This window comes from Amblyomma maculatum, chromosome 1 (genome assembly GCF_055883805.1).
Source record: "Amblyomma maculatum isolate TAMU_Amacu chromosome 1, ASM5588380v1, whole genome shotgun sequence".
NCBI classification, from domain to species: domain Eukaryota; kingdom Metazoa; phylum Arthropoda; class Arachnida; order Ixodida; family Ixodidae; genus Amblyomma; species Amblyomma maculatum.
In genome coordinates, this window is record NC_139344.1 from 240932056 (window position 1) to 240959972 (window position 27917).

A 27917-nucleotide genomic window follows, 5' to 3' on the forward strand; every position below is an offset into this window, starting at 1 on the left:
CTGAACGGGACTGTGAGCCATGATTCAACGGAAGTAGTTTCGTGAAGTGAAGAAAAAAATTAGAAGGTCTCTTTAGATGTCTCTTAAGAGGAGAATGGCGAAAGTCTATCCTTCCTCTCCTTCGATTTGCTTCTCATCGTTCCTCTTATCGGCGTTCGTTACAGTGCTGCATATAATTATAATTGGTTCACAGGAAAGGAAAGGCGCAGTATCTGTCACACTTTCTCCGGCAAGTGTGAGTTTGGACGGTACACCATCGCTCCTGTCGCGTGGCGTTCCTTGGCGCGCGCTCAAGTGTAGCATTGCAGATGGCAGGAACGCTAGACAAGAACTAATCTCGTGGAATCTCGCGGAATACGACATATCTCGCGCACGGGATTTTGTTCCATAAGCCTAGAAAGGCTTTCGCCTTGAAGTTATAGTGTGGAGTGGAACTCTCAGCTCATCCCCTGCACTGTTTGTTCACATTCGCTATACGCGCCTTTGCTATCTTCTTTGTTGTTTTATTCGCTGCCAACGCGTTAGCGACCAAATGATCCGCCTTCGCACTGATTTGCTTATGACGTTCATTTCCTCTCGTAGTTTCTCCCGGGTACTCGCGACGCTAGCGCTCGGCACATATGCGAGAAAGGCGGACGATATACATTTTCTACTGGACAACGCCGTGATTGTGTCACGCGCAGGTACCTCTTCAGATGCCAAGACATCTGAAGGAAGAATCGCGCCCTCTTGACGCCAAAGGCGGAGAACGATACGTGTATCGCCGGCCTCATCATCGCAGATGAGGAAGTTAGTTCAAAAGTGCCCCGAAGGTCAAGTGTGAGGTTACGGTGAACTCATCACCTGATTCAGTGGCACTCGGAAAGATAACATGGAAGACGGAAGTGTCGCCGGACGCAGTCGAACACCGCATGCCTCCAACGACTGACGAAACCTTGATAGAGGGCAGAAAAATATGGACATGTGTGTCAGCATTTCCTATTGAATGCATTATCCAAGAACTCTGCCGCTACTATTACTGGTAAGCCCTTCCCAAATCAATGAAAATGAGCCGCGGGGCCGCGTAGATTTTGTTAAGACACCTGAGCAACTAAATTCGGTTCGTATTTAAATCCTCGCTCCAAGCATATAGTGTGATGGCTGTTCGGCAAAGGCTGGGAGGAACTGCGGAAATGAGCGTGAGTGCTGAAGGTGACGCCGGTTTGGTTGCAAGACCCGCCGCCCATTTCCAAGCGTGCCCCTGAGAACTCGTCCACGAATCGTGCAGCTTTCATTCGTCGTAACAAGAACTGGGCGCGATCAGAAATTTTGGGCTGAAATGACGATGTTGATAGTAGTGTCTTTTTGATAAGCATACACGGTGCTCCAAATTGCGGATAGAATGTGGAAATGACGCGCCACTGTGCAAACAATATGAAATCTGTCAGCAGGTGCTACATCCCGGGAATGTTTCCGTGCACCTGCGGCTGGAATGCATGTTGTTTTTTTTCTTCATTTTGTGCGGCTAAATTTGCGAAAAAGCATTGCATCTGAAATGCATCGATTACAGCCGGGGGTCGCATTTCTTACTCTACCTCTCGCCCACTCGCCCTTTACATGCAAGTGATGCTTCAGACCAGCCACGTGCTTATGAGCGCCTACGGAAGCATGCCTCTCTGCATTCTCTATGTCACGCGGCTCAACGTAGAACGAGATGGCAGGAGGGCTGCAGCCACGCGGAAGTTTCTCCTTCGCCGCGCTGACCGGATGCCCGCTCTCCGCTTCCAGAGTCGCGGAAAAGCAAATTGAGTGTCTCGGCTCGTTCCCGGAGAATGTTGTGACTCAGAATGCTGCTGCGCCGACTGAGCTCCTTCGCCGGGTGTGTACGCGCGCTTATCAATGGCAGGTTTCTGTTGCCCGTACGTTGCAGTCGCGCAGCGAAACCACCGAGCGTGCTCCGAGCCGCGGCGTTGGCGGCCGAAAGCGGTGACTCAAGGTTGCCCCTTCGAGCGTCCGCGACCGTCAGAGACTTCTGCGCAGCGACGACGCTCACGGTTGAGGGCGCGAGTCCGTGCTGCAAATGTCAACACTCGAGATACTGGATTCTTCCATGGGTGCCAGGCGTTCTCGGCTGCCATTTCTGACCGAGTGCGAGAAGTAAAAAAACGAACGACGCGAATGGAGAAGATACAGGGCGCGGGGCAGCGAGCTTCTTGGTATAGGGCCCTTGATAAGGTGCTATTTCCGAGCGAGCGCAGTCGCCGTTTGAGCGTCGCCAAGTGGGTCCTCCATACACGGGCTGACCGTGGGCCGGACGGAGCGAGCGGCCACGGGTCGGAGTCTGCCACGACAGAGAAGTGCACCACTGCGCACCAACACTCTGCGACTTGGCCTGCTGGACCATTTTAGTGCGACGTTGAAGCTCCGTTTCAGGCGAATGCTTAGAGGCTGCTTGACATTTGACTGGAGTAGAATTCTTTCTGTGAGCAAGCAGGGTGTTTCGGTACTTGCCTGTATGTTTCTTCTTCGTTACGGGGCATTCTGCGAGAACATAGCGCATTGTTTCTGACTTCCTGGTTCTACCCTTTAAAGTGGAGCTGGGGCGCTCGCACGGAAGAAATTAAACAAAGTGATGATGAAAACATAAGGCGGAGAAATACAGCAGCACTAGCCACAGAATCTGCGCGTAGTGACCCAGGAGGTCCAAGAAACTCAGCACCTCTAAAAGGCAAAGGAAGAGGGTCGAGGGTAGACAGTCGAGAACAATGTTCCCAGGCTCTTTCTGCGTATATGGCGATCTAAGGAGGGTAAATAGTTCACGTCGAAAATACTAACAGCATATAAAATCTTACCGCTTTAATTTTGTGGCATAACGCTTCCTAGTCTACGGCGGCGATAATGTGTTATCACTAGGAACCCTGGAGGTTGAGGTTGTTGCAAGCTAGATGGTAGGATTAGCCTTGGGAGTTCTCCTCTCACGTCAGTAACTGCCGCGTTTCTCTTTCCCTGTCCAGACAGAAAGAAGCTGACTGACTTTGTACCTCAGTAAATATATGTGTTCAGGTATGACACTTATTTGAAAACCTGTCCACAGGCGATAGCCTCGAAAATTGCTTTACATCCCTCATTTCTTTCTGCTCTCCTGCGCGCGATTTTTATTGAAGGATTTTTTTTTTTTATTATTATTTTTTTTTTTTTGGTCCTCCGTGACAGCCACATCGCAGGCATCTGTCCGCCAGAATTTTCACCGCAAGCAGTGCGCGCAAGCTGCGCAAGCTACGAGATAGGACGCACGTAATTTCCACCTCCGCCTCGGGCATGCAGACCGGCGCTCACGTACGCGGCTCCCTCTCAGCGCCCACGGCAAGGCATGAGCGGTCACGTGGCTTTTGACGGACGTTTCCTGCCTCTTCGCCACTGCGCTCTTCACGCGGCTTCCCTGTCGCGGCGGCGCGTCACCGTCACGGCCCGTCTGAGAGGCTGCGCCCAGCACGCGCCGACCCCCCCACCCGTCTGCTTCGACTGCGAGCGCAGCAGCAAAGGCCGCAAGTGACGCAAGCCACGTCTCGCTGCAGCGAAGTTGTCTTTCGCAACGACAAAATGCGCTTGCCTGCTGCTTGTGAGGTGGTCCCACTGGCGAAATTTCCGTTCTCAACTAGAAACACACGCAGTATTCTTGGCAGTGTAATTGCGCCGCTTCACTGATAGTTGTGGCGAACTAACCCTCAGGAACTGCCTCGTAAATCTACGATATCACACATATTTCTACACGCTCGCCACTAGCAACTAAGAGCCATAAATTTCACTGATTTCTTCAATTGCTACTTTTTTACGATGAACGAAGATGAACTACATGTGGTAGAGCCTAACGTACGTACATTAGGGTTGCCGAACGAAAACAATGCTACAGAACTAACGCACATAAACAAGATATCTGCCCGTTTCCTCTATGATTTGTTACTGACTGATATATAATCGGCTTCTGTCTTCCGAAGTTCCAGTGGCTATACTTCCTCCGACCTCATTTCACAAGCGCTGCTGAATTATGCTCCTATACCGAATACAAATTCGAGTGCATGCTCTTGTTCGGCTATCGCTGCATTTGTTTGGTTAGAATTCGGTTCAGTTAAAAAAGGGACACACATTCCGCTACCAGATGGGGGTATAATTTTAATTTGGTCGTTTAGTTTCGGAGTTTGAAAAAAAAAAAAACATTGCTAATTACAAAACTGCAGCGTGAGGAACCATAGTTGCGTCTCCATTGCAGAAACGGGTCTTCGTGATTGTAGTGCCTGAAAGATAATCTGCTAGAGCCTGTATATCAAAGTTGAAATCCCACCATTTATTTAGTTCATCTGATGTTTCATCTGAGCATTTACGCCGTCCACATAAGCTGCATAAAATTCGTTAGTAGGCTATATTTGCTTCTACACAAAGTAGCGAGCGGTATCAGCCCTCGGCGTTTATTTTAAAGGTTCTAATCAGCTGATAAACATTATCAAAAGTTGTGGGGACCTTAAGAGTGGGATGCGACAGCCTTACAAGCAACGTTGCTGCTACATGCTTCTGCCATCGCAGCCTGAGGTGCTCGTAATTGTCACCGTAGTGCTACGGAACCTCCTTCTATGGCGACATAACTTGCCGGGTCTTCGTTGCTGCCTGGCACCGCCATTGTTGCAGAAGCACCTGAGAGCGTGTGTGCACTCTACTCCTCGCGGTTGCATGCACCTGCAGGTGCCGTTTTTATGTTTGTGTGTGTTCATCATGTGAAATAAAAATTAGAGGTCGCTGTAGAAACTGCACTGGAATAATGCGAAATCATTAGCGCTGCCGCGACGTTTTTTGTGATTTTACCTTTACTTTTTAGTATGGTTTTATGGATTTATTTCTTTATTCTGGTTTTATTTGTTATTTTATTTTGTTTTAACTTGTTTTATTGTGTGCATTTACCACTGCCATTAACTATGGTCATCATCATTATTTAATATAATAATTACAATCGCCACTAATTATCACTATTTATTTATTACATAGCCTATTAGTAATTTGTTTACAGGAAAGGAAAGGCGCCGAGTCTGTCACACTTTCTGTGTGGACACATGAAAACACCGTAAGGGAAAGTCATATTACTACACTGCACTAAGCCTCGTAGCTTGACTTTTTGCGTCTGCGGTTTAGCCTCACCAACATAGCCTGTTCAACATAGCCTGTATGTAGATAATTGATCAGAAAGTAGAAAATGAAACAACTACACGCCGCCGCTGGGATCCGAAGCCACAACCTCTGAGTTTCGCATCTCTTTGAAACAAGCTGCATATTTTTTTGCTAATACGGTGCATACCAGGTTGTTGGTACACGCTTTCACCGATGAGTGAAGTTTAACCCGCCTAAAGATAAAGGGAACGACCATAAATCAGCGACACTTCCTGTGCTTATTTTTTACTCAAACAGCAACGTCCGGTTCGTGTTCGACCGACATCGCAATGAGCAGAAAGCGACTCGCTGAGGTGGAGACGAAATGCCTCAGCTCGCAGTGTTCGCAGGAAAGACGAGGCATCCGCACGCTGAGGCAGCTGGGCGGCGGGGCTCCGTTCCGGTACTACGCGGAGGCGTCGGCTGTCAAGGCACAGGAAACTGGCGCAAGGCTCAAGCTTGCTCAAGCTGTGACGGACGCTAGTGATGACGCGCACCCCGCGAACAGTGACGCCCAGGGAAGAGCGCGCTGGAGGGTGGAGGGGGTACCAAATCGTCGTCACAAACCCGGACACCGTGCCGGGACCTGTCGATCGGCGCTCGCGCTATTTATCCGACTCGTGGGACGGTAGTCTTAATTGGGAGCCCGGTAGCGGCGGCGGGAACCCGTTTTGCCCGGCGGCCGCTTCGTGGCCGGACGCCGCGTCTTTCGGGATTCACTTCACGTCGCCCGTGCGCAGCTAATTCGGCACGGACGGGCGCACCTAGCTCGCTGCTTCTCGCAACTTATATCGACACGCTGCCCACCGAATGGAGCGGTGAGAAAATGACGGCGCCGCACTGATTGCTCCGCCGCGCTGATTGGTCCGGCGGGCTAATTTCAGCCAGATAAAAAGGCTGCTCTTCCTTGGCTTCTCCGGACGGGATTCCGTACGCGACGCGTGCGCCCTGCGCGTAGTGCCGATGTACGAAAAGGGGGGGGGGGACTCTCCGCTCATTAGCCGCGGCGTCGTCCTTGCATTGTTTCTGCTGGAACGACAGTGCGCGTGTGTGTCGTACATGGCGCTAAATGCGGTCTTCCTGTTCTGTCCCGTCTGGCTGCGAGCGTGTTGGATTCTGCGTCCGCGGCCGTCGACGCTATCTGCATTCAAGTCTTTTCCTGTGATCCGCGTACGGCTCAAAGCCTCTGGCCCCGACGAGCCAGTTCGTAGTATCTCTTTGGCCCATCTCAATGTGTCCATTGTGTTGTAAGCTGTGTACGAATCCGAGCATGCCGTGATTCATTTCCATCCTAAGTGGCGAGCCCCTGTTTTTCTTTTCGTTAGCGGTGCGGAAATTTTCTCTGTTCCCTTGCCCCGCGCAGATGCACGACTGTTCTGCGCTGTGCGTGTTCATCCTCGATTGTTTATGCATTTCTCGCCGCGCCATGAGGATAAGTGTTCGTGAGCGCTCGAGGCTTCTGCATTTCTGCTCCGGTCGTTCGGGCCCGGGAATCAAATCAGTACATCTATATCTGTCTGCTCTGCGGTCAGGCCCGAATGATCGAGGGGCTCACCAGCATCCAGCTTTCGTCTTGAGTTAGTTATTATATCCGCAGTCTAACTTTTCAGTGGCATGACCTGCTTGTGGAACCGGGCTGAAGGTATTAATTGCGTTGGTTTAAGCACACCAGGGGGATTTGAATAGGTACAAACCGCGTACCTGGGCCCCCGTTTAAGCGTGCAGAGTGGCTTGTGTATACAACCAAGGAAGTATTTGTTTCGCAAAATAATGGAAGAGGGACCTGTAACAAATGCTTCTCGCAAAAAAATAGGTCTCTTGTTTTTCTTGTTGCTTTTCTCTTACCCCCCCGATCCGCATCTTGCGCTTGTTGTCTTCTGCAGCGTCACTGTTGCGCTGAATGTGAAGAGTGGCAGTAGTTCCTTCCCACAGGAAAAGTGCAGTTTTCGCTTTGCGCATTCCCTTCTCCGCCTTCGTTGTGTCATTTCGCACAGAGTAAACTTCGCGCACGTCATCATTCAGCCCGGGTGAAGCAAGCTGAACCAGCTGATAGAATAACAGACATCGTTTTGTTTTTCTTGATCGTCATGCATTCCTCCGTTGCGCTGTGAAAATGTCAAACATTATCAGACCGTCGCTGCGTGAACCTATTTCTGTCGAAGAGGTCGACGCAAAAGCTCGGAAATTCTGGATGTCGCGGCTGAATTGTTGACAAATAGCGGTGCCTCGACACGTGCTGAAAATTTGGTGACACGTGTTCAGGCGCCTTGATCTCAATTGGGCATAGGTTAATTTCGCTGCTTCAAACTGCGCAATTCAACCTCTGGCCTAACTTCGAGTGGAAAATAGCTCGAATGAGGCCAAAAATACGACAAAATGTTCTGTAGGTTTGTCGTAACATCAGATTTTCTCTAATTGGGCAGTGCCTTATTGTTACGTCGGTTTTCTCTGGTACTACTCTATAACCTGTAGTGTTTTTTGTTTTTTTTCTGTAGTAATTTTCTGTAATCGGTAGTTCTGTAATACTTTTCTCTGTAACCACAAATAATTCTGATGTTACAACAGACATTTATGTCGTCATTACAGGTTTGCGGGCCGAAAACGGCATAGAAATTCTGTCGTCACGGCATAAAATTTTCTTTTTCTTTTTTTCGGCTGTCTGCATAGCCCCTTGAAATATGGGAGGCACTATTCGCAGTTAAACGCATCACTATTTATTCATTTTTTTTCCTGCTTCCAGTCGAAGCGAGCTTAACTGCCAGTGTATAGTTTCTGTGAGATGTAATGCAGACCTAAACGACCAATCACCTTGTCATCTTGCTGAGCAGTCCGTTGCCACCTTTGCCGTCTCTTATGCCGGATGTCTGCGTCAGAGATTGCTGTGTGAAAAAAAAAAAAAAGAAGAAAGAAAGAAAGCATAGAACTATATGCACGGCTTCTTCAAATGCATATCATTTTACGAGCGCGAGATTAAACAGATTGCTTGCGAAGCTGCTGAATATTAATGCTTCGTTCCATGGCTAAAGGAATACAGAATTATTGCATTGGATAATGCAGTTTCAAACATGCACGCAACCTTATCCTACTTGTACCGTTTTTCATCTTTCTTACAGGCACTGAGATGAAGCCAAGGGGGAAAAAAGAAAGTGCTGGAAGCGTTAAAGTACGTGGAACATATTTGCTTATTTTGAGCGCAACTCGTTCCGAGTGGTCTGCAAACTGTGCTCTTTGCGAAACTGCCAAGGCTGGAGCATCAGAAAAAGCGCTCGTGGTGAAAAGGAAGTGGATGGATGGGGGGATGGATGGAATATAGGAGCGTCCCCTTTGAAACAGGGTGGTAGCAGTTGCTATCATGCTCATTTAGTTGCCTTATATTATAGCAACCTCTAGCGGCCGAGCCAGATGATCAGTGTGCCTTATTGATGATTCTAAATGTTTATGGCGCGAGAGAGAGCAGCCATGGTTGAAACAGAAAATGGCGCAAATGGGACAAGAACAAGAAGGAACATAAACCAACAGGACTGGCATCATCTACATTCCTCCTTGTCCTTAGCCCCGACAAGAGGGTCGTGGCAGCGTTAAGTGTCCCGTGTCGCAGAAAATTCGACGTCGTCAGCGTCGTTGGCTAAAAATTTCGATGGGGCAGTGGAAATTGAGGAAGAGGTCAAGCATGTTTGGACTAACGCTAGATTTCTCAGGGAGGTTCATATAACCAAATGAAAGTAAAGTCGGTTAAGTTTGTTTAGGGTGGGAATTGAATGTACGCACGACGTGGGATAGACTACCCATAAGCCACGAGGGCACTTATTCGTTTATTTGCTTTTGCATATCACCAGTTTACACTCGTCTTGTTCTTTTTTTGTCAAGCTGTATAAAGGTGGACCGTTGTGAACGCGTTGCGGTATTTAGCGAAGCGCCTTAGAAACATGTGCATGAGTAATTGTGGCTATGCGGACTAAGAACTAGGTAATGTACGAGTCAAAGGAGAACTTAGTGATGACTTATCGTGCGAACAATCTGGTTCGTGCGTGTATATATTATATACATATACGTGTGTGATATATCAATGACTAAGATGTGATTCATGTATACCTTAATTCATATGTAAGGTAATTGTGAGAAATGCAGTCAGGATGCGTAGTGTGTGTAGCGTGGAGTGATTTAGTGGATTGCCTGTGCAGTGAAACCGTGAAGTGTATCGCGTGATTAGATGTGTACTTAAGAAGGGATATGTTGATGATTGGCCAGTGAATGGGGGAGCGATGATTACTTATAGAAGCAAAGCTCTACGGCGTCCCCGAAGTTTTTCGTTTTCTTTTTTACGCAAAGTAGGGACAAATACCTAATTTCCAAGCACCTCACTGAGCACCAGGCAAGGGTAAAAGTCTATACCAGCAGTATCACCGGTGTGTGCCCATTGGAGGCAACGAGGACCTCCCGCATGCGAAGCGGATCCACTCGGCCACCACTGCAGTCGCAGTGTGATCGTGCTTGGAGGTGCGATTCGAAACAGAGGCAGGGAGTGAGTGAAATGCGTTCTGGATGACGTGGCTTCAATATGTCGACAGAATGGCAGCCTATTTGTGATTCCGTGATAAGAAAATGATGGGTCATGGGGTATGGTATTGCTCAAGGCGCCAAACTGTTATCCTAATGCGAAGACACGTGACCGAGTGATGAGATGAAAAATGACAGCGATGGCAAGAAAAATGGATCAAGTCATCCAAGCCATTTTAGTAACGTTGATTCGGTGGTCGTACGACGCACAGGTCAAGCCGAACATCCGCGATGCATCGCTGGATGCATCCAGACACATCCGCGACTTAGGCCACAGTCATTTCAGACAGTCCTATACTCGTCGTCCGTCTAATGTACTCGCTATTGACCGAGCTATATGTGGCGTCAGTTTCGCCGAATTTCATATAAAAATTCTGAACCAATCGTCCTACAGTGTGGTCGTATGATTTCTCGCTCCGCCTATAGCATACACGTGCTAGCTAACTTGGAGCCTAGATAGTGACAGATATTCGTGCTAATTACACGTATATATCTGCCATTTGCTTTCAAACCTGCATATTGACAAATACAGCCCCGATACGCCACGTGAAGCATGACAGTATACGTTAAGTACGTTAATACACACAGACCGAATATAGCAGTAGCGTAAAATGCTTTTAACACATGTTCAAAGAGCGAATGAAGATACCTACAAGGCAACTTAATTCGCACCACTTCATTCTTGTATGACTGGACACTCTCGCAGCAGAAAACTGTACTCGAAAACCCCCCTATACAACACTTCACCCGTTGCACTAATGCTTTCGCATTTACACATGGGCAAGCAGTCTTAAATGTCTTTGTTATTATTATTTCTACCAAGGCCGCTGCAGTGTGTGAATAAAAAAGCTTGTCATTTCATCTCGCTCTTAATGGCTCGACACCGTGTGCTTCCGTTGACTTGAGCTTATAATCGTTTCCCGAGCTTCGTTCACCAGCATGCAAGGCTATTTCATCAAAGCAGTGGCTCATACCCTGCAAACTGATTGGAACTTAATTTTTTTTTTGTTCACAATTTTAAACTTCGCCAGAATAATTAATATGACATAGACAGGCAAAACAGAATGACGGGCCTAAAATTTAGTATGCAGAAAACTTAAGTTGAGCAGCTTCGGAAATGAAGAACAATTTGGTACAGGCAGCAAGGCGCTGGAAATGGTAAGGGTATACGTCTAGTACTATGGATATGGGTAATAGCTGCAGATTCAGATGCAAAAGGGAAATCACTAGAAGAATCAGATCGGAGTGGAGCGAATTCGACAAGTACTCTCAGATGATGAACTGCAGGTTGCCAGTATTCTTCGGGAAGAAAGTGTTAACTGTACGTCACCGGTACTCACATATGGAGCAGAAACGTGGATGCTAACGAAAACGGTTCAACTTAAATTGAGGACGGCGTATACACAGACGGCCATAAAACAAAAAATGGTAGGTGTAAAGGTTGAGGGAACGGAAGCTTGCCGAATGGATAACGGAACAGGCGCGAGTTAATGCCATTTTAGTAGCGATCGTGAAGAAGAAATGGCCCAGGTGGCACAAACCATTGGTACAATATTGGCATTACATTGGCAGCAGCTGACTTAACATAGGAAAAGTGTATGGCCAACATAGTACCAATATTGGTCGACAGTTTGTGCTGCCTAGGGGACATGGGCAGTACATGTAATGCGAAGGCAGGTGGTCCCTAAGGGTGACATAGTGGATTTCAAGGGAAGGCAAGCATAACAGGGCGTGGCAGAAAGTTAAGTCGGCGGATGAGGTTAACCCCGCCGCAGTGGTGCAGTGGTAAGACGCCCGACTACTGTGCCAGAGTACCCGGGTTCGATCCCAACGGCGGCTGCTGCGTTTCCATGGAGGCGAAACGAAGAGGCGTCCGTGTGCTGTGCGATGTCAGCGCACATTAAAGATCCCCAAGTGGTCGAAATTACTCCGTAGCCCTCCACTACGGCTCCTCTTTCTCTCTTTCCACTTTCACTCCCACCTTCCTCCCTTCCCTCACGGCGACGTTCAGGTGTCCACAGAAACAGGTGTGACAGATACTGTGTCTTCTTTCCCTTCCTGTGAACCAATTATTATTATTATGAGGTTAAGAAGCTTACGGGCACCAAGCGGGTCTTGTCATCTTCATTGGAGGAGGTATCCCTTAGAAGGGTAAGGGCTGGAGTGGCCCAGTTTCCCGTCGGTCACGTCCCGATGGCGTACTGAAGAAGACGGACCCGCCACCTACCCGAAGTGTTCCATTCCGACTGTAGAGGTGGATGTTCGCCATCTGCTGTGGACTTGTGCAGAACACACATTCTCACTAGAAAGTGGGACTAATGGCAACAAGAGAAGAAGACTTCTCCAAGTGGCTGACCGACAACAATAAGAACAGGAGCCTTCTACAGTTCCTGCAAGAAAATTATTTACGTGTGTTCATATAGTACCCCTTAAGGCAAGTTTGCGAAATAGAAACAAAATGGATACAGCTGACACAGGACCAGGCTAATTGAAAGGAGGTCTTTTCCTTGCAGGGGGTGTATAGTTAGCCTGGTAATGATTTTGATGTGGATTAACGATTAATGTATCAGTAGATCCTCCCACGGAAGGCTTCTAAATTGTTTGCTATTTATTCTCAAACATGCACCCCGTATGGCTTTTTATGGAAAATTTTAATTGCTCGTTGCGCAAACGCAGCACAATCTTCAGGAACTTTGCGACCCATAGAATGCTCATACCATCCCAATCAGCGTGTGCATGACAGTATCTTCAATATTCCACAATTTCCTCACAATTAAATGTAGTATTCCAGTAGGACTTGGTGGGTTTCCGCTCGTGCCGCTTGACATGACTAGCCACTCCAGTTTGTTGCTCTGTGCTCCTGGAAATGCAGTTTCATCTGTTCTCATTGTTAGAATTTAATATATATCGTCTCATTGTTAAGTCCTCCCAACACTTATATCTCGAGCTGAACTGCTTTTTGTTGGAGTGTACATGAGGCTATTGTTGAAATCTTTCATCCATGCATGTGTGGCATGCAGCGCTTTTAGTGAGTCTGGAGTATTCGTTCATTGGTTTGTGCGGGCTTTCAACCAGATTCGCGTTCAAAAATCAGCGTACTTTATACCAGCTTCCTAGTGAGAAATAAAGACAGAGCGATTTAATTCATGGAACAGGTAGCTGAACTTGCTGCTCTGGAATATGAGACAGATTGAGGGAACAATGGCAATGGGAAGAAACTGATAAGAAAGGGTTAGGAAATTGTTTGAACAAGTATGAATAAAATGTGTAAAATAGGCAAAGTCAAGGATTTATTTCAACCCACCATGCTTGACAGCTGACTAGGAGGTACCTACATATGCCCCCGAGTCATTTGCGAACCAGCTCTTTCGCCGTGTACCGTCTTTGCCAAACGTAACCAGGCTGCACGGCTTGCTCTTTAGCCCTGTAGTTAAACGTTTATAGGACATGCCTCATTATTAATCATCTGTACTTAAAGAAAGCCCCTCACTCTTATCTGTAAATACCATTTTTGCCTCTTGGAATCGATGAAGGGCTACAAACACGGCTGAGAAGCAAACCCTGCAGCCTGGGTACTTCTGGCAAAGACGGTACCTTATGTCCTATGCAGTCAACACGTACTGCGTGCGTGTACAGTTACCCTTTCCAGAAGCCACTTTTTGTTTCCGTCCAGGATATTTTTTCCGCCCTATCAGTATATTCAGGCCTTAGAAACGGCAACTCCTTAGTTTTCCAAAGCAACAGCGGTTCACAATTTGCAGGGATGTGCTAAATTATCAGTTTCATCCATTGTCACGAAGTGTTGTAATTAATGAAAATTGCAACCTTGAAATGACAAGAATGACCCAGTAAATAGCCGATAAATCGTGAACATAAATTGTACCTCGAAGGCACACATCACCCCTGAAATCCACTGAAAATACGAGGAAAAAAAAAAAAAACGGATATTACTACTCGTCAAAATATGTCTGCATAAAAATGGCGGAGCACGTTATCTCGCTCACTGTGTCAAGTGGTATTAGGGAGCTTTGGAATAGGGGGATCCAACCTGTTAGAGGGATAGGGTAATAGGGGAGCGACAATTCGCACGCGCGGAATGCTTCGGTGAAAGGATGAGGGGTACGACAACCACTCGCACCCCGTTATTACCATATTCCTCTAATCGACCGGGTCTTCCTATTTTAAAACTCTCTATTTATTACTGCGTTTGCTATATGCCATAAAAACGACTGTAGTTGCGACACAAGGAATGCTAAATCCGCCTCAGAGCAAATAAATCACTCCTGGATCACTGTTAGAAAAAGCTGCGAATTGGCGTTGTACACAACTGTGTACATATATAGCGTCTCAGAGGGTCAAATATTTTCAGTTAATTGCGCATAGGTCACATTTGCTAGTGATAGTCCAAAGAACTCGAGTGCACTTTAGAGAAAAAAAAAATTAATAAAAAAGGCGATGCTAGTGAAAAAATGACTGATTCCGCATCCCTGCAGCTATTTGAATAGGCCGGATATCTGTTTATTGATGAAAAATGAGAGAGGTCGCGGTAGTGCACTGTCATTGCTTCCCTGTATGGTGCGCACCAGAACTATACTTTTGAAGAAAACAGGACACCCATGTTTGTAGCCTCGCATGTGATATCAACATGTTCTTTTTTCTTTTTAGTTTCCCTAAATTACTTTTTTCACCGACCGGTAGTCCATTGTTAAAGGTGACAGGGTAATCAGTTCAAAATTATATCGGCGAACCCCCGGCTCATGGATCTTTGCGTCGTCGATTTGGTGTTCCGGAGTGAGGACACGTAAGAAACGTGACAATAAATAAAGCAGCACGAATACAAGCAGCCAAACTTGAAACGCTGTCTACAAGCCTTAAGTGAGTTGTAATCTAACGATTTGCAAGATCTGCTTAATTTTCTCCTTTTCATTTGTCACATTGCGGGCGCTTAAATTTTCATTTTTGTGTACACGTATGTATGTGTGTTTCTTGCTGCAGTGTTTCGTGGCTGTCTTCACTGTGTTTACATGGGACAAAGAGCTTTTGGAATTGATCTTTACGTTGATACTCCGGTACACCAATGGTCATCGGGCTATTTGTACGCATTAAAATAAACAAAGGTGAATAAATAAACGTGCATTCCGGCAACTCTATGTGGGCAGAGGGGAGGGGTGAGAGAAGGGAGGCGTTTGCTCACGCATGCGGCGCAACTTCCCTCTTCCTTTGTGAAACGCTGTATAAGCTCCACTGCGACGGATTGGGTACGCAAGGTACTGAACGAGCTTTCTTGGAATTAATGCTGCAAACCCAGCTCACCCTTAAAGGATACTCGACAACGATATTCAGCAATGCGCCAAGTTTGTCAACTGCCCCACGAAACTCTCTTGTCATCGGACCAGAAAATCAAGTGACCAAGCACGCACGCACAGTCCCGGCCATGAAGCACGGAGCCTCGGTGACAAGCGCTTAACACTTGTAACCTAGCTAATGTTAGGAAGTACCTTACCCACTGAGCACAGAATATCTTGTAGCTGTCTTGATATGTCTATATTGGTCACATATATCTTGAGCTATCAAAGACATCTACAAGACGTCGCTTGGTGCTAGTCTAGAAGACATCATCGGCAAGATGTCTGGAATCTGTCTAGTGAAGAATTTTTATGTCTTCAGCTACGCAAGACAGTTATTAGCCGGCTTACGCCAGATGTCTTCTAGAGTTCTGCTTCAGAAGTCTACCATACTTCCTAACAAGACGTGTCAGGGTCACATATGCGCCTATAGTGCAATATGTACACAATTTAACTGGACGACACTGTTCTGCATACTCTAAGCATAAATTGTCGAAGGTTTGTTCTAGCAATTTTTCAGCTTGCAAAATACTGTATCCAAAGTGCCTGCGCTTTTGAATTAAGCATGCAATTTGGGCTGTTTCCAGCATGCAGGACCAATATGGCACCAAGAAATGCTGTTTAGGCGATGGGTATCTCAACATAATGTACAAAAGCCGCTGACACCTTCATTTCTGCAGCCGATATCCACACGCGTACTGTGTTCGACCTCGCTGGACGCAGTCCAGTCCGCCGGAAGACTCCAAACTCCGAGTGTTCACAACGACAAAGTAAGCTAGCGATGTATCCGTGTGTGATAAAAGCCAGTAGTTCGCACAGAGGAAAGATTTGCTGCGCCGATGTTAATACGGAACGCCAGCTATGCACGATCTGCCATTCCCAAACTTTGCGCGCCGTGGCCTTTTCGCACCCCTCCTCTTTACAGCGAGATAGAAAATAGTGCGCCAAAATAATTACGCAAGACGCAGGTTGTATTTACCGTTTTGAAACAAATACGTCATAAGCAACAGTTACATTTTACTTGTATAGCTTGTTTTATGAAATATATTTCAGATTTCTATTGTTTTTAAAGTTATTGTATCAATGCGCTGCTCGGCGGCTGGCCATTTCAAATTTTCGTCGTGTCTAGTCGTGTCTGCACGTTAGGCCGTTGGTTTGTGACTGCGTTGAAAATGTATCCCGCACAGCGGCTGCTACTTCTGGCTGCAAGGCAAGCTTCGCTGGGTGAGTAAGAAATTGTTTCTTCTAAATGAGTCACTTAATGGAGCAGTAAAGTGACTGAGTGTTTTCTTTTTCCGATAAAAATGCTGCAAGGACCGTTGTTTGCATCCGCCGGCGCAGGCTGTATGGGCGAGCAAGATAGCGCGCGCGGACCGTTTAGTCAGTACGAAAGGCGGTGTTTTATGGCGCATCTACAGTTTTGTGCATGCAGGAAGGTTTTTCGCTTGTAATTCCACTCGCCGCGTTTCGTGAACTGCCATTGGCGGCGGAACCTCGCGATGTAATTCTTCAAAATGAGCTTGGCGATCCGACGTCTTTCGTTGATTGCCGCTGGTTCTAACGCTTTCCCTGGAAACACAACTGAGCACGAAAGTCTGCATGCTTAGTGTGGCCTTCACTGTGCAGCAAGATACAGAAAATGCGCACCGTCGAGTGGAAGCCGTGCATTGTTTGTCAGCCTGCAGAGCTCTATACGCGCTAAGTTATGCCGCGGTTGCGAAAAAGAAAGAGAACGATCTCAATAAGCCGCCTTAGAGGGGAGGGTAAGGTGCATTCTGGCCACAGCGACTCTCCCAACTGCTCGCAAAATACTCTCTGCCTGTTCACAGGCACAAGTTTAAACACATAGCGAGATAGGAACGGCGTACAAACATTCTGCAGTGATTTAATTTTAATAGTTCATAAAATGTTTACAGTCAGCCATTACATTGCCGTGATTAAGTGATTTTACATTTTCATATAGTCAGAAAGCACAATTTAGTTCTTATAAGTTCCTGAACTGCATGCTGTGTGATGTGCTGGTGCTCTATTTGCTTTGGTCCTCAGGCTTTTTTTTTTTTTTTTTTTTTTATTGGCGGAAATGTTTTAAGAAATTAAGCTTCAGTTGAATTGGTACAGAAAGAAATCGAAATCAAATCTTTCGGACGGACCTCATATAACGAAAAGCCTATTATAATACACAAAAACATATCAATTTCATTTGTTTTCTTGCTTCAGGGCCAATAGACTCTTCCTATCCAGAACTGGGAAAAGAAAAGAGAGTACTGAACCATAACTTACTTTTAAGGCGTATAAAATGTAGCCATGTTATAAATGGGTTCAGTGTATGCCTTCTGGCTGTCCTCAACAACAAAGCTGTGACTCCACGCAAACCTTTTGATAGCATATGGACTCCTCCCGAAGTGAAGGTGTTTGGCATCAAAGGTGAAATACCTTCATTTAATTTCAGTTCAGTTCAGTCGTGTCCGACTCTTCGTGACCCTATGGACCATGTCACGCCACGCTTTCCGGTCTCTCACTATCTTCCTAACATCACATAACTTCATCTGCAGTGCCTCAAGGATGCCATCTAACCATCGCGTTCGCTGCCTACCCCTTCTCCGGCGACCCTCAACCTTTTCCAGCATCAAATCTTTCTCCAGCGACTCCTCTCTTCTCATCAGATGACCAAAGTAGCTGAGCTTTGACTTTAGAATTAATTAACTTAGAATTAAGTTTAGAATTTAGAATTTAATGCTCTTTTTCACATTGTGCTGTTGTGTCTGTGTTTGGTGCTCTTGTTATTTTGTGTCTGCGCGAATTTTCATGTAAACAAAACACTTACCCAACAGCTCAAGCAAGTGAGCTATGCATTCTTTTTTTTTTTTTTTTTTGCTCTGGGTGCATGCTCACTGTTTAAAATATTGCTTTCATTTGTTCTAGGAAAAACTGGCGATGCATACATACATAGGTACCTACATATATACATGCATAGATACATACATAGGTAATGCATCCATACATAGATACATGATACATAGATTTATTTCTTCTCTACATATGTCGAGTGAAACACTTAGCAAACTCAGAGGCAGGAACCTTACCCAGCATAGAAAGTGACTCTCAATAAAAAAAAAAAAAGAAATGTATAAATCAGGAAAATGGTGGTTCTCTACAGGTGTGTCTGTTGGGGAAGACAAGAAAATGTTTTAGCCTTCGAGGTCATCAAGGAGTTATTAATATACATATATTATACTCAGCACTATTTTGTGCTGCTAGTGCGTGTCTTGGTTAAACATATTTCTATTGTGTACTCAGTACTCTCAACCTTATGTGACATATTTTGAGGTTAAATTCATATCCTATGTTTTGTAGTCAGTGATTTGCTTTATTAAACTTCACAAGAAATCGTTAAAGCATTGGAACACCTTGCAGGTTGCCACCACCTCCACGGCTGCCTAGCAACTATCCTTTTCCTGTCTGTGCTGCAAACACAACTTAGCAATGAGGGCCACAGCACTGACATCTCCCTGGCCAGTCGCGGGCTACTGACTGAATACACAGGTATGGTTTGACTGTGCCAAAAACTTAGAGTTGCCAACAGTGGGACTTTTTCCTTCTGTTTGGGAGCTCATATATCTAAATCGTGCTTTTGATTTTAATCCTGGCAGGTGTGACATGGAAAGCCTTCAACACCAATGAAACTTAGTTTTGCCGACGTCACAAAAGAGTGGTTGGTGTTTGCCTTGTGACAAAGACCAAGTCCACATCTAAAGGCGCTGCACAGCCACCATGAACAGTGCCGCAATAGCAAGTAGCTGGGATCAAGGCACCTTCTGTGCTCATTTACAACTCAAGTTTGAAGCTTTGTAATTTTGCAAAGGTAGGCCTCCAACAATTGACAGAGAGGAGCCTCCCAATCAATTGAGCCACAAAGGTATTCCCCCTTTCATAGCAGTAGGTGACAAAAAGAGGCAGTGCAGCTGGTGTTCAGTACCAATAAAGAAAAAGCTGCCCAGCCTAGTTAGCTGTGGACAAGGGCTGGAGTGGTATCAGTGTTGAGAACGATCTGATTGGCAGAAAAGCCTCCTTTGAGGGATATTCGCCCCTTCATTCTTAATTTGTAACTGACTGCAGTGGATCTGATAGCCCCGGAAGTTTTTTTTTTTTTTTTTTTTAATTTTCTCTGCCCTCTAGGGTTGTACAGAATAACAGATGCACAACCCATGCCAGCTCCCTCATTTTACAATGCTTTCATGCCAGAATGTTGGCAGTGGTATTCAGACCTTGTTTTTTTTTTCAATGCCTTTTCTCCATGCATAATAACAGGCTATTTAGCGTAACACAGTCGCACACAAGACAGAGGACACCATCAGCGCTTACAACTGTTCAGCGGAAAGCAGCCGATATACATAGCCTACTCAGGTGATGTGCACGGGTACAAGGCAACATGGAAACAGCACCATTTTGTCAAACTATGCGTGAGAAATTTTTCTTCAGTCTCATAAGAAAAACCAATTTGCTGCTGACACAGCTGCAACCTGCTTTTTTATATGAAGGGCTTCTAGTGTTTCATGAGCCGTTACCCACAGTTTTCACAATTTGTGCAAACCCTACGGTGCAAGAGAAGTCGCTCACCTTCATTGTTAATGTCTTTTGCATGTTTCCTAAGTTGGCCATTGACGCAGAATCCTGCTTGTGCAAAATAAGATTTTTCTACGTGACAGTAGAATTTTATAGACGGTGGTGCACTTTACGAAATGCTGGCCATGTCTCTTCTGACAGCCGACCTGTTTGCTTTCGTAGCTTATGTGATGGCTTAGCTGAGCAAGCTTTCAGGGAGCAGAGAATACCATCTATACATTAAACAGGTTTGAGCTGTGTCAGTGACACTCCAGCTTTTCTTTGAGGCTGAACAGATATTTCTCATACCTTCTTTGATAAGATTGGTGCTGTTTTCCTGTTGCCTTGTACATGTGCACATCAGCAGTGAAAGCTATGCATCGACTGCTTTCCCCTAAATAAACAGTTGCCTAAATAAACAGTTGCCTAAATAAACAGTTGCCTAAATAAACAGTTGTAGTAAGTACACGTAGTGTCTTCTTTCTTGTGTGTGTCTGTGTTATGCTAAATACCTTTTTTATTTCTGAAAAACCAACTATCTCAGCAGTTAACTTCCTTCTTTTTATACCAGCAGAATGTGAAGAGCAGCACGGTGTGCAACACTGAATTTTATTCTCTTTTTTTTTGGCTGTGCCTTCTGTACTCCTCGCAAGCTGTTTGCTGCACTACAAAAGGTAAGGGCAGTTGGTGCCATCATGGCTGGTTCATGCTGCCCTTATCTTTTGTAGTGCTGCAAACAGCTTTTGATAGGGAATATAGTGGTTGGTATGTACAATGACAGGGATGCAAAACTTTTGCTCCGTCCTTTTTTTTTCCTTATGGTGCCTTCTAGTGTTTCTTGTAGAGTGATGTATGACCCTTACCTGCTACCTTTTCCTTAGTACTTTTTAGTTATGATAGTAGAATGTAACTATGACAGGCATGCAGCCATTGCATTTTTTTTTTCAGTGCATTCTAGTCATGCTAACAGGAACAGCAGCAGTGAAGCAGTCTTGGCTTCTTTTTTTGCAGTGTAGATTTTTTAATGGATTTGATGTCGTGCCTATTGCTCAAGTGTTTGTGCAGTTTCTACAAGATGTATGTATGACCAGCATTCATTTGGTGACATGCATGCACATATAGTATGAAATGCAACACGTGATGATGGTTCTTTGTGAAAGCGCCTTTTTCTGTATACTGAAGCTTTTTCATTCGAATTTGTTGCTTTGTTTTATTTTGTACAAACATTATGCAGATAGTTCGTTCAACCACTCAACCAGTTTTGTACACTTTTGCATACCTATCCCTGTTTATTTCTAGTCATTTCCTGTTGTTTGGAGTATGGATGTTGTCATTCTTTTGTAAACAGATCATTTTAAGCTTGGAGAGAACTGCATTATTATTTTGTCATTTTCATACCACTTGTAGTGTCTAGTTTCTGTGCTTGTAACTTCGTAGTGCATTGTTGAAAAAAAGTCAAATATATGATTTACACATTTTGTTTCCTAGCACCTTTTGTAGTTATTGCCGAATCTCCCAAAGAGCACCCAACCATGGCTGTCCACCGTACAGTGTGGCATGTTTTGTAACAAAGAATGTGTGCAGTTCTCACTTACTGTTTGCAGTTTTAATGTCTGTAAGAATGAATGACAATGTGCATCATTCTTTACATGGCATGTGTTCATGAGTTTGCTCTTTCTGGTGTTTTCTTCCTTGGTACAATATTAGGCTTCAGAGAACCACATTTTTTAATTTGCATACTGTTGCTTGTGGCTTTCCTTGCTTTTAACATGCATGAGATTGTTTAAGTTGCCTATTTGCAATGTATAATAGTTTACTCATCTCATTTTCTAGCATTGGGTGCAGTTACTACCAAACTTTCTAAAGAGCACCTGATGGCCATTAACAGTGAAATGTGGCACGCTTTGTAATAAAAACATACAGTTCTCATTACTAGACAACAGTTGTAGTGCATGAGAATTAATGATTTACAATTGTACATCAGTTGAGCTTGCATCATAACTGAATGTGTGAAAGAGCACTGTGGGTGTGTGACGGCAATACAGCTTTAGTTGTAGCATCTGATGAGACTATATTTTTTGTCTGGCAGTGGTGTTGAAAACCTCTGCAAATACATAAGCATTTCAGACAGTTTTGCGAGAAATAGCAGGGAATAAATAATTTAGAGCATTGCAGGAGATTCTAGAGCTCATTTTAGACATTCAGAATCTATTTTAATGATCTCTAGATGATGACTTGCAAGACGTCTTGCAGCTTAAAAAAGTTGGTGCATTAGCTGAGCTAGAAGGCAGCTACAAGAAGTACCAAGACATATAAAAACATCTTTCATATCTTGTCAAAGCATCTTTTAAATGTCTATCAGCTGTCTTGGGTGCCACTTCAGATGTCTATAAGGTGACTTGTTTATCTTGGGCAAGATGCCTTATAGCTATCTGCTAGACTGACTTACGTTTAGTAAGTTATTTGTCTTCCAGATTTCTAGGAGATATCTTGCAAGACGTCTTGTAGCCTAAAAAAGTGGGTGCATTAGCTGAGCTACAAGATCACTACAAGAAATATCAAGACATCTGGCAATGTCTTGCATATCTTGTCGAGACATATTATATACGTTTAGTAGCCATCTCAGAGGTCTACTGAGACATCTATCGGGCATCTTGCTTGTCTTGGCAAGACAGTTTATAGCCGTCTCATAGATGGGTTGGTGTTTACTGGGTTATACATATGTTAGCACATGTCGCCGGTGCGCTTGCGTACGGGTCCAACTTCATCATACCTTCGCTATGAAATTAACTTACTCTTGTACATAGTCATTTTTATCCCCTTGCTGGGCCCCTTAAGGAATCAAATAAATAAATAAATAGAAGCGTGTTCCATAATATTTTGGCCGCACCTGCACTCAAAGGTTTTTCTTTCCTTTGTAGACGACATTTCACCAGAGAAACGAGGTGAAGTCGTGTGCACTATGAAATGAAGCAAAGTTCTTGTACAAAATTCGCAGTATTCTAGTTAATTCTGTAGTAAATTTTGAGAATTACTTTCGGAAATTGTACGCCATGAGTAAATTATATAGTAAGAAAACGGAAAACAAAATTGCATATGGCGCTAAATTATGGTAATCAATAAGTGAATAATCATATTTTATTCGTCCCCCCCCCCCCCCTCCGCGGCTGAACCCAAAGCCGCGGGATCGGAAGTATTTTCGACAGCAGCAAAGGAGCCCATGTACCCTGCGATGTCAGCGCACGTTAAAGAACCCCAGGTGATCGTAATTTCCGCAGCCTACAGCGGCTCCATAGCCAGAGTAATGGCATGTTAAACCCAACAAAATCCAAATTCAATCCAAGCTGTGTTCCCTGTTATATTGCTGACGACAGTAGACGTTTTCTTGCAAAGGCGCTCACAGACCCCCCACTGAAGAACTACCGACATAAGATTCCGCTCATCCGGCATTATTCACGAATGAGAGCAGCATAGATTCAGGAATATTCCTGCGTACTTTATCAGAAAACAACACCAACAAAAATGCACCGTGACTTAAGCTTCTTACAGTCAGACAAGTGGAATGCGGCACGCAAAGCTCAGGTACTATCCGTGATGGCGCAACAGTCGCCGACACAGGCGTGGAGTCAAAGCATGACGCATCCGAAGGCGCGATAAGGTTGCACAAGTATGCGATCAACACAGCGCCGCCGCAAGACGCCGCGTTTCACTGGCGGCGGTCAGGTGAGTCCCAGCGGTCCCACGCCGATGTGACGAGGGCCCAGCTCGCCTCTCGCTTACCCCGTGTGAGGCAGCGCCTGTTTTCCGCCTAGCGGCAGAGATGCCAAACAGAAAGTGAAGGAGGGAGGTGGCGGGGAGGCAGGCGCCGCTACTCTCGACGCAGCGGACGCGGCGGCGCTGTTATCGCCCGGGTTGGAGGCTAAGCGCGCTGGCGGTGCGAGCGCGAACGAGCGTCTGCTCGCAAATGGAAAGAGCGCCTGCGCCTCTGCACTCCGCTGGTTCCCACAGGCGGTGCGCGTGCTTGGCGTAACGAGTGCCTTGGATCTCCGTGACGCCTCCGCATGCATTGAGGATCCGCTGAGCTCTGGCCGAGAGAGTTGGTGCACGCTACGAACATGCCGTTATAGCGGCGGCCGCATCTGGGCCGACTGGCAGCGATGTCCAGGATTTCACTACAGTCGCCGGCGAGAGTTGTGCCATCGGAAAGTTCATCTAGCCCTCGGTTGCTGCTGTAACTGACAAGCTTCTGTTTTGTTTCGTTGTTTCCTTCTGTGCTTGTCTCTTGCTCGGGACATCGAAGTCACCCACATCAACCATGGACATCTTGCCGAGTGGAAATATCTTTCATGAGCTGCAAGCGATCCACGACACTGGTTTTTTCCCGGCTCAGCCGTCGTTGGAGGACTTCTGGCAACAGGTCAGGAAATATGAATTTTGTTATTGTTTCCTTCAAACGACCACGGTGCAGCGATGCCAAAAAGTACCGACAACACCGTACAATGCCGGCAATTCAAAGTTCTGACCTTCCACCTCAATCTTTTTTTCGCCGGCAGGTGATATGTTGTCTTTGCTTTTCGGCACCTGACGTTCCGTTTTGTCACGTGGAGAGAAATTGTTGTGTCATATGTTCGGGGGTTGTGCATGCATTTTGCTCGGCTGACACACACCTTAGTTCGGAGCCGGGAGCTTCCGCGTTTTCACCTGCTGTTCGTCTAACAATTTTAGGCGCACGGCGTGGAGTTCTGAGCAGCTGTCCCCCACCTGCCCTGGAAACGGGAAGTCTCCTGTGCTCTAGTGTCGTTTGCGGCATTGCGTTGGCGCGCGGAGCGCGCGCATTTGCCACCGGCCGTTTTCAAACGGGCCGCCGTCGGTTAGGCGCTATTTTCGAGTCTTTTTCCCGCGCGGCATCACGGGACCTCGCGCCGATGATCTTGAGCGCCAGCTCGCGCTGTCGGCGCCCCCCTCCACTTTTGATATGTTTTGTTTTCGTGTGTCCGTCTGGCACATGTGAGAGGGTATTTTTTTTTTTTTTTATCGTGGATGCTAGAGTTGCACTGTGAGGAAGGGATGAAGCGGTTGCCGGCGGCAGCGTTAACTCCGGTTCGTGTGTCGCTGTTCCTCGTCTGTGCACTTCGTTTTCTCTTTAGCTCTCTCCGGTCGCTCCCTGGCGTCCTGACGACGGGATCGTTGCCGCGTCGCTGCTTTCGCCGCCGCCGTCCGGTGCCAGTCGTTGTTGTAGTAGTTGACCCCCTATTTTTTTTTTTGCTCACTTCGTGTCATTTAGAGCAGGAAAATTTATTGTATTTTTTTTTTACCCACAAACATTGGAATGTCGATGATTGATACCGATTTTAGGCGCGATTATTGCCTCATGAGCGTGCTAAACTTACTCTTGTGAAAACCGCTGCTCGTGGACTGCGAACAAGCATTGAAACAAACTTGTGTCGCGATTATTATGATTGCATTACCATCCCTCTAATGGAATACCCTCCTTTGAAGGGCCTTTAGGAATAACTTGAATAAATAAAATACAAAAATAATTCATACTTGATTAAGCTCCGTCTAGAGTTCAACAATGCATTTTATCCTCCTGGTAATGTATACGTTGATTTTAGGCATTGTCTGTCTCTGTCGGTCGAAATCATCGATGCGTGGCTCTTTGCTTCCTACTTTCATTGCGGAAGCGTGCTGGAACACGAATGCTAACGGTTCAGTGGGCATATTGGGCCAGTCGCAAAGAGCACTACTCGTTTAAAGACTATTTTGCGCTTAGCAGAATATAATAATCCCTTGTATGCATAGAATGGTTCTTAGCGCGGCCTCTTTTTATTTTTTGCGCCAATCGTGTCTAGTTTCCTCTGACGCAAGCTTTTAAAATCTGGGCCAATATCGTTGCCCTGATGTAGTGCAGTCGCTATTTCAGTCTGCTTATTTGTTTGATTGTGCGGCTTGCGCTCGGCACTCAAAGCCTGTTACTAGTTGAACGCCGAGACGGATAGGGCTTCCGTTGACCCAGTTGGATAGTGCCTAGTTAAAGGCACTTACCACCACTGTGGATTGATTCTAAATAACAGCGAAGTCAAGTTACTGCGATTTGGTTTTGAAGTGATCATCTGTTATTGAAAGCAACGCAAGGTGACCGTACCCGCCTTTGCTTATCGTGTGATGCGATGCTCTTTGAAGTGAGCAGAGTTCCTACAACGCAGAGGTCCCTTTCACGTCTCTAAGAGCACGACATAAATGCGGTGTTTTGGTGACCGTTAATGCAACATCAGGAATGCAAAAACCAAGAAAAAAATCTAGTCATTTCTCGCGCGAGTATTTTCAGTGGCGTACCTATGGGATGCTTTCGCCCACTGGCGACGTAGCGCTCCTTTATATTTTGTTCAAGAACCATAGCTTAACAATAAATGGCAGAATGTCATTCACATTGGCACTTTAGTTTGGCTTGTGCAGGCCTCTGCGCACATTCCTGCGTCAGTATTGCACCTCTCCGTTATGCGGCCACTTGATAATTAGCAAAACAAAATCTCATAAAACAATGCGAAGTAATATATTCTGCCATCCATATCCTCTATGCGACCGATGGTGTTTAGAGTGTGAGCAAAGGTCTCAGCTTTCGTTACAGCGTCCGCCGGGCAAGTCGTTTCGCGTCCATTACGCTATTGGACCCCGTTCTTCCTCGTTTAATTAAGCCAATCGTTGCCACATGACTTGTGACGGAGCGGACAAGAAAAGCAAAGTAGGGGAAAATAGCGTGGCAGCCTATTGCATTGAGCTTTCAGCCACTCGCGTGCACCATCTCTAGGTTGTACACATTTAGTATACGTACGCGTCCCTGAGAACCGGAGCTTGCTTATTTGCTGTTTCCGCTACATGCTTGGACCCGTTGCTGGAGCCAGTACCCCACTGTCCAGGTCTCAGTGCTCTTCGGTCACACATTGTTCAGTAGAGCAAAACACGTAGAAGTTTCTTAATGGCGACTTTCTACATTAGATGTGCACTCACATTTGCAGCGCATGTTGCTGCTTGAAAAGTCATTACAGGTATATAAAAGTAAGTTGCGTTAATGCTGTGGCAGCCATGCATTGGCTTGTGCATATTATTTTTCGTCCGCTAGTCTGGAATCCTAATTCTTGAGCATGTTTTAAACGGCTATCACATAAGACGAAGTGGAGGAACACGAGATGAGACGCGATGTAGCGCTTGTCTCGCTTTTCTTTGCTTCGTCGCGATCTGTCTTTTGCACAAATGATTTACTATGTAACACCAGCACGCCCATCTCGCCATTGTCTTGAGCACAGGCAGGCAGAAACACATTTAGTAAATTTTCCTCTCCAGAAGAGCAGCTGCAGGCTATAGTTAGAGCAACTATCTTAAGCCGGAGTGATGTCTTCGTGACAACACTCCCGGCTCTTGCGAGATCTGCTAAAACTGGAGCGTCATGCGTAGCCCTCCTCTGTCAGTATGTTTTTTTTTTTTTTTTTTTTTTCATACATTATCACCATCCTAGCTCTAGCGTGTAATCCCTACAGCAGGTCAGGACGCGGTGGGCTCTTCGCTTTTGGTCAACTTTTTCTGTCATGTGACTAGTTAGAAAAAAGATATGCCGAAGCGACTTGAAAGTAGCCAGCGAAGAGTCTGGGAAAATAACTCAAGCACAGACGTCCGCGTGACGTTGGATATCAGCAAGGCTTCACGCTATGTGATTACAACATTGCCGGTAATCAAAAAATATTTTACCGTGGTTTAGCAGTATAGAGTTTCCTTGTGAATAATCAGCAGGCACTTGTTTTGACGTGTGCCTGCGTCTACGTGCTGCGCAATTTTGTGTAGCATGCTTTACATACGTACGCAGTCAAGGCAATATGTGTTCCTCTGGACTGACTGATTCCGAAATGCCCTCTAAAGGAAGAAACTTTCTTTTATAACTCATTGCAGGTTGTTTCGTACCAGCAACTTGAGCACGAATCTTAAAGAAAGTGCACTTGTCTCGTGGCATGCAGCAAATAAGCTCGCGATTTTGTGAGGGCGCCATAAGGGAAGGTAAATAAATTTAATGAAACGTCAAAACAATGAAACAGCATTTTACGTCAAAAAACAACAAACGCGTCTGAGCATTTCCTTTCAAATTCTATAAAGTAGCTACTAGCGGCAAAGTTACTGAACTCTGATGAAAAAAAAAAAATGTTGCAAGTGGCATGCACGGGGCCAATAAATTCGAAACTATGCATTACATGA

General features: G+C 45.7%; 2 protein-coding genes and 1 long non-coding RNA gene across 4 annotated transcripts in view; all 3 read left to right on the top strand.

Moving 5' to 3' along the window:
* Nucleotides 1-14866, top strand: part of LOC146206050 (uncharacterized) — a 34360-nt gene extending 19494 nt beyond the window's left edge. The window contains exons 3-4 of the long non-coding RNA XR_014704331.1: nucleotides 8286-8335; nucleotides 14725-14866. This is a non-coding gene — a long non-coding RNA (uncharacterized LOC146206050). The remainder of the gene's footprint in view (nucleotides 1-8285; nucleotides 8336-14724) is intronic.
* Nucleotides 14867-15950: 1084 nt separating this feature from the next.
* On the top strand, nucleotides 15951-19391 carry LOC146206051 (uncharacterized). 2 transcript variants are annotated; one of them, XM_084590705.1, is made up of 4 exons: nucleotides 15951-16298; nucleotides 17627-17746; nucleotides 18489-18617; nucleotides 18725-19391. In XM_084590705.1, exons 1-4 carry the CDS (start codon nucleotides 16247-16249, stop codon nucleotides 18760-18762), a joined length of 339 nt encoding a protein of 112 aa, XP_084446831.1. In that variant the 5' UTR covers nucleotides 15951-16246; the 3' UTR covers nucleotides 18763-19391. The 2 variants fall into 2 exon arrangements, with proteins under 2 accessions (XP_084446831.1, XP_084446832.1); XM_084590706.1 differs by lacking the exon at nucleotides 17627-17746.
* Nucleotides 19392-23402: 4011 nt separating this feature from the next.
* LOC146206052 (Krueppel-like factor 6) overlaps nucleotides 23403-27917 on the top strand; it is a 363425-nt gene continuing 358910 nt past the window's right edge. The window contains exon 1 of the mRNA XM_084590707.1: nucleotides 23403-24093. Coding sequence (XP_084446833.1) covers nucleotides 23992-24093 — 102 coding nt within the window. The 5' untranslated portion in view covers nucleotides 23403-23991. The remainder of the gene's footprint in view (nucleotides 24094-27917) is intronic.